Source organism: Copadichromis virginalis, linkage group LG15 (assembly GCF_057382275.1).
Source record: "Copadichromis virginalis isolate Kocher_CV1m ecotype Utaka linkage group LG15, C_Virginalis_male_GT1.1, whole genome shotgun sequence".
NCBI lineage: Eukaryota > Metazoa > Chordata > Actinopteri > Cichliformes > Cichlidae > Copadichromis > Copadichromis virginalis.
In genome coordinates, this window is record NC_140632.1 from 18,220,686 (window position 1) to 18,240,705 (window position 20,020).

The window sequence follows — 20,020 nt, forward strand, 5'->3', positions numbered from 1 at the left end:
TTGTCATTGTAAAAATGCATGGTGGGTGCATTTCTTCTGGTCAATGGACAGTGACATTTAGTAACCTCATGTTTTGGGTAATGGGATTTTGCTTTGATTCTTTATGGCAAATACCGTATATATTACTATTTATTTATTGATTGATTTATATATATTTTTTTAAATGACAGTTTGCATGTTTCTCTTGTCTCCACAGTACGACTATGAGTATGATGAGCACGGAGAGAGAGTGGTTCTGGGTAAAGGTACATTCGGAGTGGTGTACGCCGGTCGAGACCTCAGTAACCAGGTCCGACTGGCCATCAAAGAAATACCAGAGAGAGACAGCAGGTCAGAAAAACAGCTATTGTGGGGGTTTTTTGTTCTTTGTTTTTTAGTAATCACAGGGGAACAATGTTGCAATACGCATGGATGAATGAATCATTTCTATTGTTGTTTGCCACAGTAGCAGGAAAGTCTGCCAGTGGTGATATTCCTGTTACTCAGAGGATGAATCCTGTTTTTCATGACCTTTGCTGTAGTGCCAAGTCTAAGACTGGCTCATAATGTAGCTGGTAGACTGATGAAGAAACGGCTGTGTTCAGTGTTTCCCACATAAACTTTATTTGGGCAGGCTGGTCAAGCATATTAATGGTCAACCAAGCATATTTGGTAGTGAAAGTTTTAGCTTTCTTTAATTTTATTAATAGAATATCCCGCTCTTATTTTGAAAAATCAGCAAGTCAGCTAGCTCGGTCGTTTCTGTCTAGTATGTCCTGACTGGCTCACAGGCCAGGCAATTGTTGTAGGGACATTTCATGTCCCGTTACTGTGAGCTTACCTAAGCTGCAGAATAAGCACCACTGTTGGCAAACTCACAGGAGAGATTGTGACAAATAGTGGATTACAATAATCATCAAAGCACTTGGTTATTAAGAAATTTCAATAGGGGCACTGTATTAAGATAATATGTATCATCTGTTTATTGTACTGCACAAAGATTGAATTTCAGCCCAAATGTTAACAAGTGTCTGTGCCGTTAATGTCTCATTTCATTCAGCGCAGCTCTGGAGTGTCATTAAAAATTAGTCCTTTTCTCTGGCTGAGAGTGCCAAGCTCAGTTCAGCTGTGTCCCTGGTGGTTTCTGGCTCTCAGAGCACTGGTATCCAGTTGAGTGACTGGTTAGTGGAGAGCTGTGAATGCAAACTCCCACCCTCTGCCTTTTTATTCCCATCACTGTCTCTGCTCGAAATGCTTGTCTCCACATAGTTCCACCTACTCATCTCATACTGCAAGACTCTTTTGCAGACTAGATGATTTCACACTTTGTTCCTCTAATCACATCAGCAAGCCAGCAGGGCGCTCAACTGCAAAGAATGTGGAGAATTTGGGTAAATAATTCACAAGTGGAATGAAATCTCAAGATAGGAAGAGAAGGAGAGAGAGAGCGAGAGGCTGGGTGTGATTCATGTAGAGAGCTGAATGTGAAAAGAAATTGCTCACGGGCATTTCTCCCTAGTACAGAGGTACCTGTTGTTCTGGTCGATATCAGGACTTAGCGTCGGTTTGATTTTCTGGTTTAATCTTTTATTTCTCAGTTTGTCTTGTTTTTACCAGGTTTATTTTACCTGAAGGAAAAAACACATTAGCAGGACACCGCCACAAGCGAAGATAGTTACTTATTTTAACAAATCGTTGTTTTGTGCAGAACAAATTGTCTAATATATGTTTAAAAATTTTTTTTTTTTTACATAGATTTTAGCTCTTACATTTACTTCCATTGTTTGTGGTTTACACCAGCGGTCCCCAACCCCTGGGCCTCGGACCGGTACCGGTCCGTGAGTCGTTTGGTACCGGGCCGTGAGAGTAGAGGCTCAGGTGTGAAATGTATAGTTTTCAGGGTTTTTATCGGTTTTCAGCGTTATTTTGTTATCGTTTTTATCGTTAACTCAGTTTTCCTGGGTCTTTTCACGTGTTATGAATAAATTTTCTTTTTTCCGTACCGGTACTAGTTTTATTTTGTTGTATTTATCCGCGACACCTTAAAGGCCGGTCCGTGAAAATATTGTCGGGCATAAACCGGTCCGTGGCGCAAAAAAGGTTGGAGACCGCTGGTTTACACTATTTGGCTAACAAGTAAAACGTTCCCAGTTTGATCGGATCCCTTTGGGGTTACATCTGGAAGGGCATAAAGCATTAAAAAGTCTGCCAAATTAAACATGTGGCGCTACCTGCTGTAGCTCAACTTATAACACAATCACCTGTTTGAATAAAGAGAGTATTTGTAGACTCACGAGACACCAACACATTTGGCTATTTAAGTGTGCTACTAATATACTTACCTTCAACTTTATTATGATAATAACTAGATGTGCCTGCTGCTATACAGTTCAAATCAGCTTATATGATTCCCAATTTGGCTGTTGATTGACTCCTCCACGTTTGCTGTTAGTAACTGACCCACAGATTTCTGTTCAGGATATAAAGAAACATGTACTGTTACTTGTTTTTACACAGGTACTCTCAACCACTTCATGAGGAGATCGCCCTCCACAAGCACTTAAAGCACAAGAACATTGTCCAGTACCTGGGCTCTATCAGCGAGAACGGCTTCATCAAGATCTTCATGGAGCAGGTGCCTGGAGGTGAGACGCTTCCCGATGCTGTGGAACTGTTAGAACTTAATTGTCCTGAAATAATTTTTATTGTCCAAATGGAGGGAAACCGGTATGAAACAAAATCAATTTTTTGATGTCAGAATGTGTTGTTTCCAGTCATACTTACACTAACAGTAAAAACACTGTTTGCATTTATAGATAAGATGGGTGATTTGCAGAGAAGTAGTATAAACCTGTACATAATGGCCTTAGTCCTCTGCTGCTAATCTCTGCTGAGAGTGAATATATTGATGATTGTTGTACTTTGTCCCCTGGTGTTCAGGGAGTCTGTCTGCACTGCTGAGGTCCAAGTGGGGCCCACTGAAAAACAATGAGCCCACCATCGGCTTCTACACACGGCAGATCCTGGAGGGGCTCAAATACCTGCACGACAACCAGATTGCACACAGAGACATCAAGGTAACAAAAGAAGGGTTTTTGCAGAGTTAACAATCTGTTGGCTCATCTTTGTGACATCTGCAGACTCATTTTCAGAAAGACTTTCTATAGATAATTGGGGTCGTAAGCATAGACTGCATATGAAAGATGGATTGAACGATTGGACTCTGGAGTATTAGTTTTTTGGAGCCAGCCAACAGTGACCATGTTTAGGTGAAGGGTTGATGCAGAAAGTAATCAGCTAATGTTATCAAGCTGCACTCATACAAATTATGAGTGCGACAAAGAAAAGTACAGACAACAGATTCATAAAATACCAGAATTTCATTCACCAAACTTGAAGTGTAAACTTCCTGGACTGCCTGTACCTGACAACGGGCCTTGTTCATATAACTTCAGAACTAATACACTCAAAGGGACCAGTACTACAAACAGTTGGTAGAGGTCCAGTTCATTGGACTTCTTAGTTGAGACAGCATATTGCTACAGTTTCTTTTGTGTGTGGGTTTGTGCCAATCAAAGCAGTCACTGCTTAACGTTAATATCCAGAACGGTGAGACCGAAAAATATCCACCTTCAAAGGGAAACTTGCTATAGAGACCAAAATGTCTTGTACCAGATAGTAAAGATGCTGTTTAACGCTATAAAATTGGGCCATGCTTTAACATGGTGGTCAGTGGAGATTCATTTGTTTTTGCAGCCAACCTCATATAGCCATTTGTGAAACTGCAGCTTTTTACACTCATGTTAAAGCCCAGGAGGTTTCAGACAAAATAAACTCAAAACATCTTAAATTTGCTCTCATTGTTTGCACTTTACAAAGTGCACTACATTGCCACAGCACAACTTTGCACAAAAAAAGTGTGTAGGACATGGTGCATTTTTAACCTTTACATTAGGTTTAGTAAACAGAAGACCTAGTAAGTGTGAGAGCTACAGTAAGTCGACAAACATGCACCAACTACAGCAACTCGAGTTCTGTCAGCAGGAAAAGAAGAAAGAAGTAAGTGCCGTGTGACAGACAGATGATCTCTGCGCGGTCTGCTGCAAAAACACTAGCTGAGAAATTAAAGAAACACTTTTAGTTCTGATCAGCTTCATACTCCTTACATGTTTAATTTAGCACCTCCAACTTTATGAAACATTATCACTGTCATACTTTGAAGCACATTCTCATTGCTAACAAGTCAACTGATGGTCAGAAACCTCTTCTCTCCTCTTGTGTATTTGCAAATAGTGCTTCAGTATTGTCTTTTTTGAGGCACATCAAGCCCCTTTACTTTCTGTGTCCAAAATGAGGAACAAGAGGTGACACAATCACACAGACCTCTAACCACTAAAGTTTTAGGAATTTCTGGAATCAGATGTGTTTATATAGTCAATTTTTTTTGCATTTTATTTCACGTTTATATTTGTTTCCTGTCACTGTTTATGCACATGTTCAGATGTAGGGGGGGAAATCATCCATGTCTGCACCAAGCTTCTCTGATATTTCCTTGATTACCACAGTTATACACAGCAGTCAGGGCATGAGCAGAGCAGTTTTCTGTCACTAGTCCTGACCAAACGTCTTCATAAGATGAGTTGGAACCTTTTAAAGTCAAAGTTTTAAAACGCTCACAAACTCAGGTTAACACTCAGGTTTTGCTTGCTATGAACTCATTAAAAAGGTGCCTTTGCTTCCACTTCAAGTGGTGGTGAATTTGACAATCTTTGCTATAAAAAACCTCCAAGAGATAAATGATTCCCCAGCAGTCTGACTTAATCAGATCAAACAGAAACCTTCTAAATCTGGAATTCAGAAAAGTCTTTTTAGCGCAGAATTCCCTCCTGGTGTTACTCTGGACAGATCTTTTTTCGCTTAGCAGCAGAGGATGCACAGTATCTCAAAGAGGAGGATGTAGAAGTAAAATGATATTTAATGCACATAATGATCTCTGAATGTTTTCAAACTGCAAACTTTATCAGAAGAATACAACACATTTGAGGAATGTAAACATAAAAATGGGGGGGAAAAAACACAGTACTTAGAACTGATAAATCTTTCATCCGCACAAAAAGTAATCGGATGTTGTTTTTTGGAAAAAGAGGAGCTTTCAGAGTGACGTGATTCAGCTCCTGCAGAATTTCAGTTTTTAGGGTGTGTTAAAACCTTGTTTGCTTGTTTGTAGTCTGAACATGTCTTCCATGTGACTGTTTGCACAGCGACTTTGATTTGCTGCAAATGCATTCAAAGAGCATCCCAGCTACTCACACCATTTTCTTTGCTAGCCCATTGGCTACAACAGGAATCATTTTTTTTAAAGCAAGTGCCGCTCCCTTTTTTATCTGCAAACCAACACTCATAACATTCCCATCGTAGGTAGTCATTAGAGTTAGAAGCCACATCCTTCTCATTTAACAACTCAGTCATATAAACTTCATTAGCACCACATAAATGTTAATCACCTTGTTTTGGCTTAGAGCTCCTCCTCCTCCCACACATGGTGTTGTAACCTACTGTTTCAAGATTTGCAAGCACCTCACGTTATCAATGCTATCACGGCTTTGGAATTTGGTGCATCTGTTCTGATGAATGTCTTTTCAATCCACAGGGTGATAATGTACTCATCAACACCTACAGTGGCGTCCTGAAAATATCAGATTTTGGCACATCCAAAAGGTTGGCTGGGATCAACCCCTGCACTGAGACTTTCACAGGTACAGTCCAACCCACTATCTAGATTCTCTTCCCCATAAGCAAGCCAGTATGAAATACTTAAGCCAAGTAGAGTTGTCTCCCCTGTTGTGGGGAGACTACTAGAAAACTTTATGAAACATCCTTTGTTAAAATTTGCTCAGTAGTGTCTGAGTATCGAGCCTACTGCTGTTCTTTGATTGAGCAGTAATCCCATTTAAGTCCTTGGACAGTATGTGATATTCCTAAAAATAGCAGGCTGTTCCTATTTAGAAACTCTGGCTTTGGCTTGAGTCTGCAGTTAGATCAGCCTGATATGTAGACCTGTAATGTCAGTTGCCAGTTGTAGCATAGTTTGACCTCTGGAATTAGAGCATCTGACTGCTGCTCGAGGCAGACGGGGACTTACCCTGGAAGGCGGAGCTCTTTCAGGAAACTGGGCTACTCCTTGTTCTTAACCCACGCCTGCTATAAATGTGTGCTCGCCTGTTTTTAGCTCAGTACACGAGCTTTAAAAAGCAGCGGATAAGCAGCCTGCAGGCTATTATTAGAACAAAAGACTCCCTTCAGTGTGGACCTGAAAATGTTGCTTTGGACTGAGCTGTGATTAACTGACAACACTGAAACTCGTTGCTGTTTCTCACATAAGGCCATAAGCCTCGTTTAATCTTTTCTAACCTGATTGGCAATTTGCAGGAATTGTGTCATCACTTTTTGTTAGCTCAAATTGAAGCTATTTTTGGCATTTACATCAGTTCTTTCACAACCCTGCTGACGCTACTTTTACCTCACACAGACATTATCGGTTTATGAATATGATCAAAAAAAACAAAAGCCAGATGAAAGTTATTTTTAGTAGTTTTTGTTGGAGCTCTGCAGTGCAAACCGGAAGAGTTACCAACAGCAACAGGGATTTCATCATTAGTGTTATACAAGCTCCAAATTCCCAAAAAGTTGGGACCCTTTTTAAAATGTAAATTAAAAAAGAACACATTGATTTGCAATTCTCAAAAATCCATATTTTATTCGTAATAAAACACAGAAAACATGTCAAATGTTTAAACTGAGAAACACGGGAATAAGTTGGGATATGGCTATGTTTACCAGTGTACCTCTCTTCTTATAAAAACCATCTGTAAACATCTGGGAACTGAGGAGAACAGCTGCCAGACCTTTGGGAGAGGAATTTGGCCTCATTCTTATCTGATATAGCACTCAAACTGCTTAATAGTCTTAGGTCTTTCTTGTCATATTTTTCATTTCATGATGTTGTAATAGATGCAGTTTGAGGTTTAGCATTGTCTTGCTGAGATATGTAAAGTTTTCCCTGAAAAAGACGTCTGGGATTGGAGCATATGTTGCTCTAAAATCTGTATATACCTTTCAGCACTGATGGTGCCTTTGCAGGTGTGCACACTGACGTTTCCATAGGCACTAATGAACCTCTATCATACTGTAAGTGCAGACTGTTAAAATGTGTTCTAAAAAAGCTGAATAGTCTTTTCGTCTGTACAGAGGACGCTGCGTCCATGTATTCCAAAAAGATTTTAAAATTTCAATTCATCTGAGCACACAGCAGTTTTCCTCTTTGCCTCAGTCAGTTTTAAATCATTTTGAGCCCAAAGAAGGCAGCAGTGTTTCTGGATCATAGTCACCATGTCAGAGTCATGCCTGTTTTTAATGCTGCGCTGTTTGAGGGCTCAAAGATCACAGGCGTCTAATATTGATTTTCAGCATTGTGCCAAGCACACAGAGATTTATCAGTGAATTTTCTGATAATATTTAGTACTTTACATGATGAGATATTTGAAGTCTTTGTTATAATTTTGAAATTGTTCCACAAAACATCTGCCCCTCTTTGCTTCTGAGAAACTCCAGTCATGTTATTGAGCTGTTACCAATTAACCCAATTAGCTGGAGAATGTTCAGCTGTTTCTTTGTAGTACTGGTTAGTTTTTAGTACTAGTTTCTATTGTCCTTTTTGAGACACTTTGCATTTGATATGCTTCATGTTCTTTTGTAAAAAAAAAAAAAAAAAAAAAATACATATATATATATATATATATATATATATTGATTTATTAGATTTGCAAATCAATGCATTCTGTTTTTATTTACATTTTACAGTGTCCCAATTCTTTGCTATTGGGGATGTACATGGAACAATAGTGGAGGGAACAAAATAAGCAACAAAAGCACATTTTTCTGCAAGAGATGGTTAGTCTAAGAAATAGTTTTAAACTGGGTGTAATCAAGGTTATTGTTTGCCTTTCCCTCACATTTAGGAAACTTATAGTCAATACTTGAACTATTTAATTGTTCCATGACTGAGTTGCTCAATTATTTGGTTCATTAACTCTTATTTGATTGGGAGTAAAGTAAGAGTGTTGTGATATTAAAAGACAGAGGTTGTGGTGGAAAATGATCCCAGGCAGTTGCGCTGGATGCAGGTTTAAGAGATTGATTAGGACATGAACAACAATAAAATAAACTGGTATTGCTGACCCTTTGAACTATCTTTAAACATTGTTTTTATCTGACACCAAGGCTAACTGACATAAGCAAAATGAGGCTGACTAATTAGCATATCATTATATAATGATATAAACTGAGCAGCTATCATTGATGCTATATTTACACACATGTTGTTTACATAAGCAAGAAATAAATCATTTAAAATCTGGTATACCTCTCAGCTGAAGTGTACGTTTCACCATGAGAATACCAGCAGTGTCCCTTTTAGTTAGCATAATAATGAAGCGTTCCCTCCTCGTTCCCTTTATAGCTGTTGCATAACTCTGTGGTTTGTCCAAGTTTGTTGACATTCATACGCTGAGTTGCTGCACTTTTACAACATTCTAGCAATGCTCTATTAGTAACAGGAGCGAATTAGATATTTGCGTCACAAATTCAGTCTGGGTTTCAAAACCTTTATACCCATAATCCACCCACCACCTCCTCTAATGCTCACTAATTGAAATGTTTTTGTTTCATTTGTTTGACACTTAAAAAATGAGTGGTTGAATTTGAGTTTTCATTATGTGTTTATTATTGTTTTTTGTGCGTCATTTTTCAGGCACATTGCAATACATGGCTCCTGAAATTATAGACAAGGGCCCACGGGGATACGGCAAACCAGCAGACATCTGGTCCCTTGGCTGCACCATCATAGAGATGGCCACTGGGAAGCCACCTTTCTATGAACTGGGAGAACCACAGGCCGCCATGTTCAAGGTGAGAGATTTGAACAGCGACATATCCCAATATCCTGCTGGGTAAGATGTCTAATTTTAGAAAACTGAAAGTAGAAGTCTGGCGAGCAGCTGTTTTCATAACGGCATCTTTCAAAAACAGTGGCAATGAACAGCTGCAGCTCTGCCAGGTCAATAAATATGAGGATGTTTGAGAGCTGATAATTGCACCCTTGAGACATCCAGTATGACAGGGCAAATAGTTTGCCATCACGTGTTATTAGCATATCAGCTTTACTCATTTGCTCCAAATGCATGATATCCTATCTATGTCTTTTTCAAACCATGACTAAAAACGACTGAAAGAGGGTTTGTTTCTACAAGAGAAAGACTGAAAACTCTTCTTCTTACATTTCTGAGTAATGTCTTCATTAGCATTATGCAACTGCTGATCAAGAAATCTCCTAATACCAGTAGCTGTCAATTATGCACCAGCCAAACAAATTTCCCACGTGTGGGACTAATAAAGGTTATCTTATCTTATCTTAAACCTGTAGTACTGTTAGGATAAAAGTCTTGTATGAGCTAATAAAAAAAATAAATCCACCCACAAAAAAACTGCAAAGTCATACAAGTAAATATTATGTTTAAACTCGAAGTCAGGATACAAGAGGAAACTAATTGAAAACACCGAAACTGACCAGTACTTTTTTCTTTTCTCAGTGCAAGTTTATTTAGTTTTTCGTTTACCCTTTGCTCAAATAATTTCAAGTATTTGTTCTCTGACCTTATGTAATGGTACCATTTTAGGCTTTTTTAAATACTTATGATGTCAGTAAGAACAAATGTGGTCATCTCATTCCCACAGCTGCTTTTTATTCCTTCTGTTTAAGAGGGGAAGACAGCTGGCGTAAAGGGAGATTGAAGGTATCTATAACAGTTTGTTTCACACACTCGATGACGTGATTGGTTAGATCAAAGTTCACGTTAAGATAAATTTGATTTCTTGAACTGTGAACTATATAAAACGACTGTAACAGAGTTCAAGAACTGAACTAAAACCCCTTTATTCAGAGCACAAACAGTAGATAATTGCAGCTTTTATCATATTGCAATGTCATTGTTTAATAAAGAAGGTGACTCAGCTGTTATCACATGACTTAAACATGACACCATCAAGTGTCTGCTTGTAGGGAGAGATCACAAGAGAAACTGTTTGTTCAGCTGAAGTAAGGAGAGGTGGAAAACTATATATAACTGTGTCTGTTCTCTTTGGAAAAACCCTACCTTATGACTTCATGCCTCCAGCATGACACCATGTACCATGCTTTAACCTTTGCCAACCATCCAGCACACCCAGGGCTGTTTATGGAAACCTATTGTACATATAAACAGCTAATATACAGAGTACATTGTGTCCATTACATCTGTTTTTATTACAGAATTATGTTCCATGTCTTAAAAGAAAGGTGCTCAACGTAAAGAAGTCAACTAACAAACAAAATAACCACCAGTCTTTCATGCATGCTTATCAGTTCCCTCTTTTTATGAAAACAAAACCAGAGTCATTCTGCACCTGCATTGGTTTCAACCTGCAGGCTATAATCTGACCAAGCCCAGTAGAAACTACAAATACTGTCTGTGCACGAACATTTGTTTGAATGCAAACAAAAGCATAGCTCCGTAAGAGGAACTTCTACAGTGGGCCTTTAGTTTCTGTGCGGGTGTGTCTTTGCTGGATCTTGTTAACCACTCAGTTTACACGTGCATTTGCTTTGGATGGAAATTTAAAGCACTCTGTACAGTGAATTATTGTTATAAGCTATGTGTGGCCCATTAGGGGCAGTAGAGATGTTTAAGAGGTGTCTGGAAAACATTACAGCACTCCTGTCAAAGCTCTGAATCATGGAATTTTCCATATGATGTGATTTAATTAAATATGCTGCTCTGCTTCGGATGCTTTGAAGTTTAAAGAACATGAAAGGGGAAACTTGGATCTCATCACATTTTATCAATAAAGATCACCACAGAAGTGCAAGTAGAGTCACAAATCTCTTAGGAGATCTTGTGTTTTGTCTGCACTGCATTGTAGCATTTCTTAAACATTCGTGATATACTTTCAGTCATCTTTCTGGAATTTCTCAAGGGGTGGGATATCTCCCTGCTAATCTTAAATTCCTGCACATCAACAACAGGAATTTATCATGTTTTTAATGAGAGTCTTGTGCTCGAAGTATTGTTACTTTCAGCTGCTGCCCCAAGTCACAGCCAGGCCTCGTGGATAGTCTCATATTCAAACATCACTGTGTAAACACTGCTCTGCTCTTTGCTCTTGCTTCTTAAACTTAATCAGATAATTTGCCCATTGCAGCAACCTCACACTGTCTCGGTTATTTTAAACTTGTTTCACTGTAGCCAAAAGAAGTTACTGTTAGTTGTTTAAATTTTCCACCCCCTGTCTTTCCATGCACGTGCGTGAAAAGCATGTTATGAGAGCAGCAGAAGCAAGGCTAGCTGTACAAAACCGGGAACTGGGACTAAGTAGGGAAGAAGGAGTTGTGGTGGAAGTGGGCTGCAAAGTGGCTTGCAGGTGAATAGGCAATGGCCAGGCTAAAAAAGATTTAACAGTACACCATATATGAGATTTGCCAAAAGGTTGACGCATCATCTAATGTAGGCAGGCGTTGAGATCAGCTGATCTGCCAGGATTGCAGCTTAGCTTGACTTTTTCTCCTGCTTGAACTGACACTATGCTCATTTCTTTAAACTTGTTATATAGATTCTGAGTGCCTTTCATGCATGTCATTCTTGTGCAGGTGGGTATGTTTAAAATCCATCCAGAGATCCCAGAGTCCATGTCACCAGAGGCTAAAGCCTTTATCCTTCGCTGCTTTGAGCCCGACCCGGACCGACGTGCCACCGCGCTCGACCTGCTCACCGATGAGTTCCTCACCGTCACCAGCCGAAAAAAGAAGAGCAAGGGCAGCTTCACAGGTGGATCAGAGCATAGCTACATGACAATAACATTATTACCAAGACTATCCCCTCTATAACTTAAATAACTCGTTTTATTTCAGGAAAGTTTGAGACTCTTTGCTTTGCAGTCGTGCTAGTTTCTCTTATCTCCTTCACTCTCAGTTTCACTACAAGCGCCGAGCCAAGCAGACAAGAGACCAGCGAAGCAATTATAGCATTACGAGTAATGAAGAGAAATGATTATATACTGTATGCACAATAAAAGCTCCACAACAAGGACTTATCTGTTTAAAACAACAAGAGTGTGAGAATCCAGGAGGGGGAGTTACCTTAATCCCTATGTTGGATAATAGCAGAGGCTCACATACAAACTAGAACACATTATTATAAAACTGTGACATTGTTAATCCGTAAGACCGATAAAAAGTGACTTCAACTTTTCAGTCAGAATGGTAAACAAAGTTTCTGAAAGAGACCTGCTTTGTTTGACATCATTTTCTCTAAGTGTAACAAATTTCCTAATTCCTTCAGCCACTTATCGAAGGCTGCAGGTATCTCCGACTTCCAGGAATGTAGCAGAATTCTACTTACTTACAGCCTTGATAAGGGAATGGCATGAACCTCATAATGATCTTCCCCACTGCTAAAATCAACCACCTCAAGTAGTGCTCTAAGAGGGGGAAAAAGAAACTCCCCATTCAAAGCCTATCGAGCAACAGCCATTTTTAGGAGTTTTCAGTGTAGAATAAATGAATAGTGGATATCCTATTGACGATTCTGTTGCTATTCTATTATTATTGTTATAAAGTCGTCTAAATTTTAATAAGGTAACAAACAGTATCTCTTTAGATTAAGCTTTAAAGCAAATAGTCTTCAGTAGTAATACTAGTGGCTACAACCAGAAACCAGAAAGCTTCCAGTATCAAAAATCTTTGTTTGTAGTGATTACTAGATTCATCTAGTGCCAAAACCGTTTTTTAAGTGTTAAGAATTTCAGGCGCATCCTTCATTATTTGGATTGTAAAATAGTCATTTCCTGTTGGGTTTTCACCCCACGGCATCAGTCATGTGCCTTCACAGCAGTGCAGAAGATTAGAAAGAAGCTTTGTGCCTCTCTGCATGCTTTGAATGTTACCCTGCTTTCTGTTTTGTTCTTTTTTTAACTGCTGACACATATTTTCTGTTTTTCCCTGCAGCTCTGACACCAGGATCAGGTGAGTAATTTTGCTCTCTGCACTTTTTCAGACACATTTACCACTAGTGGGAGTACTTTATAAACTAGATGTCATTTCCATGAAACATCACCCTGCTTTACTGAATAGGATCTGGGCTGCGGTTTACATTTTTCTCTTGGTGGCAGCTACCTGCCTTGTACGACTCTGCCCTTTTGCCAGGATTCAAGATAGAGAGTAAACAACAAGATGGTTTCCCAAATGCTTGAATATGTTTTGTAATCTATTTGATCAGTTGCACACAAACACCATAACAGACAGAAAGCATGCTGCTATACAGCAAAATCTTTAGTTAGATGATGATCAAACAAACACCTTTACGATTTTGTTCCATCTTCTGTTCCCTGTGTCTTCTAGAGTATCTCCGCAGTATCTCGTTGCCAGTGCCCGTTGTAGTGGAAGACACCAGCAGCAGCAGCGAGTATGGCTCCGTCTCCCCTGACAACGACCTCAACACCAACCCCTTCATCTTCAAGCCAAGCATCAAGTGCTACAGTGAAAAGGATGTCAAGGGCCAGAGGTCCCTCTTTCTCAGGTAGAACAACTTGGACACCTCAGACGAGTCATTTTGCCTTAAATTATTCATTTGTTGTTACAGCCTTATGACTATAGTATTGATTTAGACTAAACCAGTATAAAAAATGTAGTCACCGTGACTTCACCCATTAGCTTATGTACATACGTGTTGAAGCCTTGAGTTGAGATGTCTTGAATCTCTTTGGGGGTTTTTTTTCTCAAGCAGAGCCTGGCAAGCCCGATTATCAAGCTCTATTCATAGACTGTATGGATGCATCACATAGATACCTGCTAATTAGTGCTAAATGAAATGTAAATAAAGTGCTAGAATTACACTCACCAAAATTGGATCACAGACTCCCCGGATGGGCTTTTAGTACAATTAACCACACAGCAAGACGTCAGATAATTTAATTAAAATGCTTCTGTCTGTCAGAGTGGCTGCGCCCCTAAAAATCCAAAATAATATGAGATTTCACCACCTGTACACTTGTTTTAAAGGTTAAAATCAGCAACAGAAAACAAAACCATTTCAGTATCAGGTCGTGAATGTCTTTATTTATGCTGTAATCTTGCACATTGTAAAAAGGGAGTTTTTGGGGATTCACTCGCTTTTGAAGCTCGCCTCCGCCTCCTTTCATTCCTGGGTTTTTGTGTCCTACAGTGATTTAAATTTAAACATGTTCATGTTTAAAGCAATGCAAAAACTTATTTATCTTATATTTAATGTCACCAGTAAAACATACTTAATTAACCTTGCTGATTAGTACCAATAGGGAGGGTACAGCAACCTGTACATATAGAAGGAACAAAAAATTCAAATGGGGTTTCTACTTTTTCTACTCAGCATTCCAGTGGAGAACTTCGAGGACCACAGTGCCCCTCCATCACCTGATGAGAAGGACTCGGGCTTCTTTATGCTTCGGAAAGACAGCGAGAGGCGAGCTACCTTGCACCGTATCCTTACTGAAGATCAGGCCAAGGTGGTGGCCAACCTGATGGAAGCCCTGGCACAGGTTGGAAACCGTTGAGAATGAATAGATGGATATAGAAGTACATTACAAGTTCAACAACACACACTTGTTCACAGGCATTCCAGTGCAGTAGCCAGGCTGTGCATGGAAAGATTAGCTCAGCTGTTACAGTTAATTAAATGAAGGGACCAAATAGCCAAAGGGATACTCAAATGAATTACTAACAATTAAACAAATTTTAAACTGTACTAAAATAATTTAAACATGGAAAAAATTTCTTAAGTCTATCTGATAGGGATGTTAGTAAGTTGGAGTTGGAAGCTCCTGTTGTAAACCTAAACCACCATTTTCATCTCTTCTTTCCCCGCTTGCCTCCTACCTCAGGGCTCAGAGGAAATGAAGCTAAAACATCAGCACATCTCCACCCTTGTGGTGAGTCTTGCTGACTTTGTTCGGATGGCAGACAGGAAAATCATCGCCAACACCCTGTCTCAGCTCAAGCTGGAGCTAGACTTTGACAGCACTGCCATCAGTCAACTGCAGATTATGCTGTTCGGCTTCCAGGATGCTGTAAGTGCTAATAGAAATACCGTGAAAAAGATACTGGGTCAATCCAATGAATTTCAGCTACATTTCATCTGTGATATCCCACTGGGCTCATGAATAATTGATCATAATTGGAATATGAAATATAACCCAAATCAATAAAACATGTCTTGTGTTTGCTGCAGCTTTTTAGTTTATAACCAAGTGTCTTTAGCTTACCCACAGTAAGGATCAAATTTTAGTCTACAGCGGTCACAAACCTGAACTGCTACATTGATGATTTGCTGCTGTAATTCTCCTCACAGGCTCATTATTTTCTGATTTCCTGTTATTAAGTACCCATTTGAAGGCAAAGGTGCTTCTCGCCGCTGCATAAAACAAAGGCTCTGAACAGTGTAATTGTTGTCATTTGAAATGGGCTGCAGACAGCTGCGGGCTGCCTTGTTGCTTTTCTTCCTGCTCAGAGATTAGACAGATGACTGTGGAAATACTTGTAACCTTTAAGTGAGGCGATAAAAGGGAGAGATCTGTCAGGAGTAATTGCACATAATGTTAAAAGGCTCATCTGCTCTCCCCCTCAGAAATGCAGTTATGCAGATGAAATGGCACAGAGCGAGTGGTTGTTTTCATATTTGTAAGTGGGATTGTGTAATCGTGCTGGTAGATGAAGCTCTGGTGCCTCCTGTTGGTCATTGCTGCAAAAAAATTAGAGCTTCACAGTGCGTGACTGCAAATATTAATAATGCCATGAAGAGTAGGCTGCTTTAAAAATCCCTTTGGGGATATTTAGTTATTGCGGCAGAAGTTAAAATGAAGTATAAACAATTCTCTTAAGAACAATTCTTGGAATGAAATCTGTGAGGCAAATACGAATGAACTCATTTTTATTTTAAGTGTAGAATCACTAATAGGTAAAACATTGTAAAACGTGCTCTCATGAGTGTGAACCTCTCCATTTCCAGGTGAACAAAGTGCTGCGAAACCACAACATCAAGCCTCACTGGATGTTCGCTTTGGACAACATCATCCGCAAGGCTGTGCAGACTGCCATCACGATCCTGGTGCCAGGTAGGATCATCAGTGTCTCGAGCAGAGCACCAGTAAATAAGTTATGACTCTTCCCTCGGGGCACGACTACTGATACAGGAGGAGGGCATTTGCTGCGCAGGCCTGTGTGTGTTCACAGCCTATTTAAAGACAGGAAGTAAAAGGGCAATAACTTGAATGGATTACACACCTGAGTTTCATGCAGGGCAGATATTATGTTTAGCTGATTATAGGCCCAGATTGAAATGAGGAGAAGTTCTAGTTGAACTGTGTAAAGTGGTTCAAGAGAGTTTCAGATCTACAATGTGAAATTATTTCCTGTTTTCACCAAAGAATTAAACTCATAAAACATCAATAGTCAGTGGGATGAGTGCTAAATTTAGCTATAGTTATGTCACAGACACCCAGCGCTATTTTTGTTTTCTTCCACCTTTGTAATGGTGTTTTGTAACAAAGAACCAACAATGTTCAGGTGTTTGCTTCATTATCAAGTTTGAATCTTTAAAAACACACTCGAGTGGAGATCTTATCATACGTTACAACAAAGTTCACTACTCATAACCCATAGGAAGTATTCTGTATCAGTATCAGTACCAGATATTAGTTATATATATATATATATATAAGGAGAGCTTAACTTCTGTCTCGCTAGCTTGCCCTGCGCTCTTCCTTCTGACTATGCTGTCTGTGTTGAACGCTCAGTGGATCTGCGCTGGACAGTGCAGCCTAGGCGGAGTAGTCGAACACAGATTCACTGAGCGCATCGTCAGAAGGAAAGTTGATAAAATAAATTACAAATGTTGTATTGTTCGATACATATGCGTACCGAACCGAAAGCACTGTATCGAACGGTTCAATATCGATACGAATATCGTTGCACCCCTAATATATATATATCCGTCTGTATATACATATGTGTGTATATATATATATATATATATATATATATAAAACACCCAGCACGCCCCTGCGGGCGGTTTATCCTTCAAGCTCGGGTCCTCTACCAGAGGCCTGGGAGCTTGAGGGTCCTGCGCAGTATCTTAGCTGTTCCCAGGACTGCGCTCTTCTGGACAGAGATCTCCGATGTTGTTCCCGGGATCTGCTGGAGCCACTCGCCTAGCTTGGGAGTCACCGCACCTAGTGCTCCGATTACCACGGGGACCACCGTTACCTTCACCCTCCACATCCTCTCGAGCTCTTCTCTGAGCCCTTGGTATTTCTCCAGCTTCTCGTGTTCCTTCTTCCTGATATTGCTGTCATTCGGAACCGCTACATCGATCACTACGGCCGTCTTCTTCTGTTTGTCTACCACCACTATGTCCGGTTGGTTAGCCACCACCATTTTGTCCGTCTGTATCTGGAAGTCCCACAGGATCTTAGCTCGGTCATTCTCCACCACCCTTGGGGGCATCTCCCATTTTGACCTCGGGACTTCCAGGTTATACTCGGCACAGATGTTCCTGTACACTATGCCGGCCACTTGGTTATGGCGTTCCATGTATGCCTTGCCTGCTAGCATCTTGCACCCTGCTGTTATGTGCTGGATTGTCTCTGGGGCATCCATAGGGGTGAGGGACCTATGGATATATATGTATATATATATATATATATATATATATATATATATATATATATATATATATATATATACATACATATATATATATATATATATATATATATATATATATATATATATATATATATATATATATATACATATATCCATCCATCCATCTTCATCCGGGGCCGGGGGCAGCAGCCTAAGCAAAGAGGCCCAGACCTCCCTCTCCCCAGCCACCTCCTCCAGCTTATCCGGGGGAATACCAAGGCGTTCCCAGGCCAGCCGAGAGATATAATCTCTCCAGCGTGTCCTGGGTCTGCCCCGGGGCCTCCTCCCGGTGGGACATGCCTGGAACACCTCACCCAGGAGGCGCCCAGGGTGCATCCTTGTCAGATGCCCGAACCACCTCAGCTGGCTCCTTTCGATGTGGAGCAGCAGCTGCTCTACTCTGAGCCCCTCCCGGATGGCCGAACTTCTCACCCTATCTCTAAGGGAGAGGCCAGCCACCCTTCAGAGGAAGCTCATTTCTGCCGCTTGTATCCGCGATCTCGTTCTTTCGGTCACTACCCACAGCTCGTGGCCATATGTGAGGGTAGGGACGTAGATCGACCGGTAAATTGAGAGCTTCGCTTTTACACTCAGCTCCCTCTTCACCACGACGGACCGGTGCAGCGTCCACATTACTGCAGCTGCAGCCCCAATCCGTCTGTCGATCTCCGGCTCCCTTCTCCCATCACTCGCGAACAAGACCCCGAGATACTTGAACTCCTCCACTTGGGGCAGGAACTCATCCCCGACCCGGAGTGGGCACTCCACCCTTTTCCGGCTGAGAACCATGGCCTCAGATTTGGAGGTGCTGATCCTCATTCCCGCTGCTTCACACTCGGCTGCGAACCGTTCCAGTGCGAGCTGGAGGCCCTCACCCGATGAAGCCAACAGAACCACATCATCTGCAAAAATCAGAGATGAGATTCTGAGGCCACCAAAGCGAAAGCCCTCCGCCACTTGGCTGCGCCTAGAAATTCTGTCCATAAAAATTATGAACAGAACCGGGGACAAAGGGCAGCCCTGGCGGAGCCCATCACCCACCGGGAACGAGTCCGACTTATTGCCGGCAATGCGAACCAAGCTCTTGCAACGGTTGTATAGGGATCGAATGGCCCGTAGCAATGGGCCAGACACCCCATATTCCCGCAACACCTCCCACAGGACACACCGAGGGACACGGTCGAATGCCTTCTCCAAGTCCACAAAACACATGTAGACTGGTTGGGCAAACTCCCATGCACCCTCAAGTATCCTGGAGAGGATAAAGAGCTGGTCCAGTGTTCCGCGACCAGGACGAAAACCGCATTGTTCCTCCTGTATCTGAGGTTCGACTAACGGACGAACTCTCCTTTCCAGCACCCTGGCATAGACTTTCCCAGGGAGGCTGAGGAGTGTGATCCCCCTGTAGTTGGAACACACCCTCTGGTCCCCCTTCTTAAAGATGGCATATATATGTGTATATATATATATATATATATATATATATATATATATATATATATATATATATATATATATATATATATATATACATATGTGTGTATATATATATATATATGTGTGTATGTATGTATATGTGTGTGTGTGTGTGTGTGTGTGTGTGTGTGTGTGTGTGTGTGTGTGTGTGTGTACAGCAATATGGTGTACAAATCCCTTTTCAATGCATTATTAATACTGATGCAAAATATCAGTATTGGTATTAAATGATATCTGACACAAACAGCTTTACTCATCAGAGTCAGCACTTTGCGTCTCCTTGTGGTGGAAATTATCAATTAAATGAGGTTAAAGTTAACAGCTGTTACCTAAGTTGAGGTGAAAAAGAAGGAACCAACAGATAACAGTGGAAAGCAAATCTGAGTGACTACTTGAAACAGAAAATCTTGACATTTTCATTTTAGTAAACAAATTATTGGTAAAGAAACAGTCTGAAACAATCCAGGGGTGTTTCGCTCATTTTAGTTCTTTGGCTACACAGAGCCCACTTTGTTCTTAAGGGGCTGAAACAGTAAAAATATTGTTGTTAAAAAAAGTGTTAAAAAGTAGAATGCTTTCTTGATATGTTTTCTTTTAATATCTTGAGAAAAAAAATAGAAAGTGCAATTTCAACAATAAGCCTCAGTTTTTCACATTTGGGCACTTTAATGAAACGGCATTGTGTTAATCAAATAAACACAACTGATTCCAGTCTCTGGAATTAACAATTCAGACAAC

General features: G+C 40.5%; 1 protein-coding gene across 1 annotated transcript in view; it reads left to right on the top strand.

Annotated features, from left to right (window-relative positions):
- The window catches only part of map3k5 (mitogen-activated protein kinase kinase kinase 5), an 85,784-nt gene that overhangs the window by 61,462 nt on the left and 4,302 nt on the right, over positions 1-20,020 (top strand). The window contains exons 15-25 of the mRNA XM_085432287.1: positions 197-330; positions 2,497-2,624; positions 2,920-3,056; positions 5,630-5,735; positions 8,789-8,946; positions 11,720-11,897; positions 13,076-13,093; positions 13,469-13,646; positions 14,475-14,643; positions 14,986-15,171; positions 16,110-16,215. Of these exons, the coding sequence (XP_085288413.1) occupies positions 197-330; positions 2,497-2,624; positions 2,920-3,056; positions 5,630-5,735; positions 8,789-8,946; positions 11,720-11,897; positions 13,076-13,093; positions 13,469-13,646; positions 14,475-14,643; positions 14,986-15,171; positions 16,110-16,215 (1,498 nt within the window). The remainder of the gene's footprint in view (positions 1-196; positions 331-2,496; positions 2,625-2,919; positions 3,057-5,629; positions 5,736-8,788; positions 8,947-11,719; positions 11,898-13,075; positions 13,094-13,468; positions 13,647-14,474; positions 14,644-14,985; positions 15,172-16,109; positions 16,216-20,020) is intronic.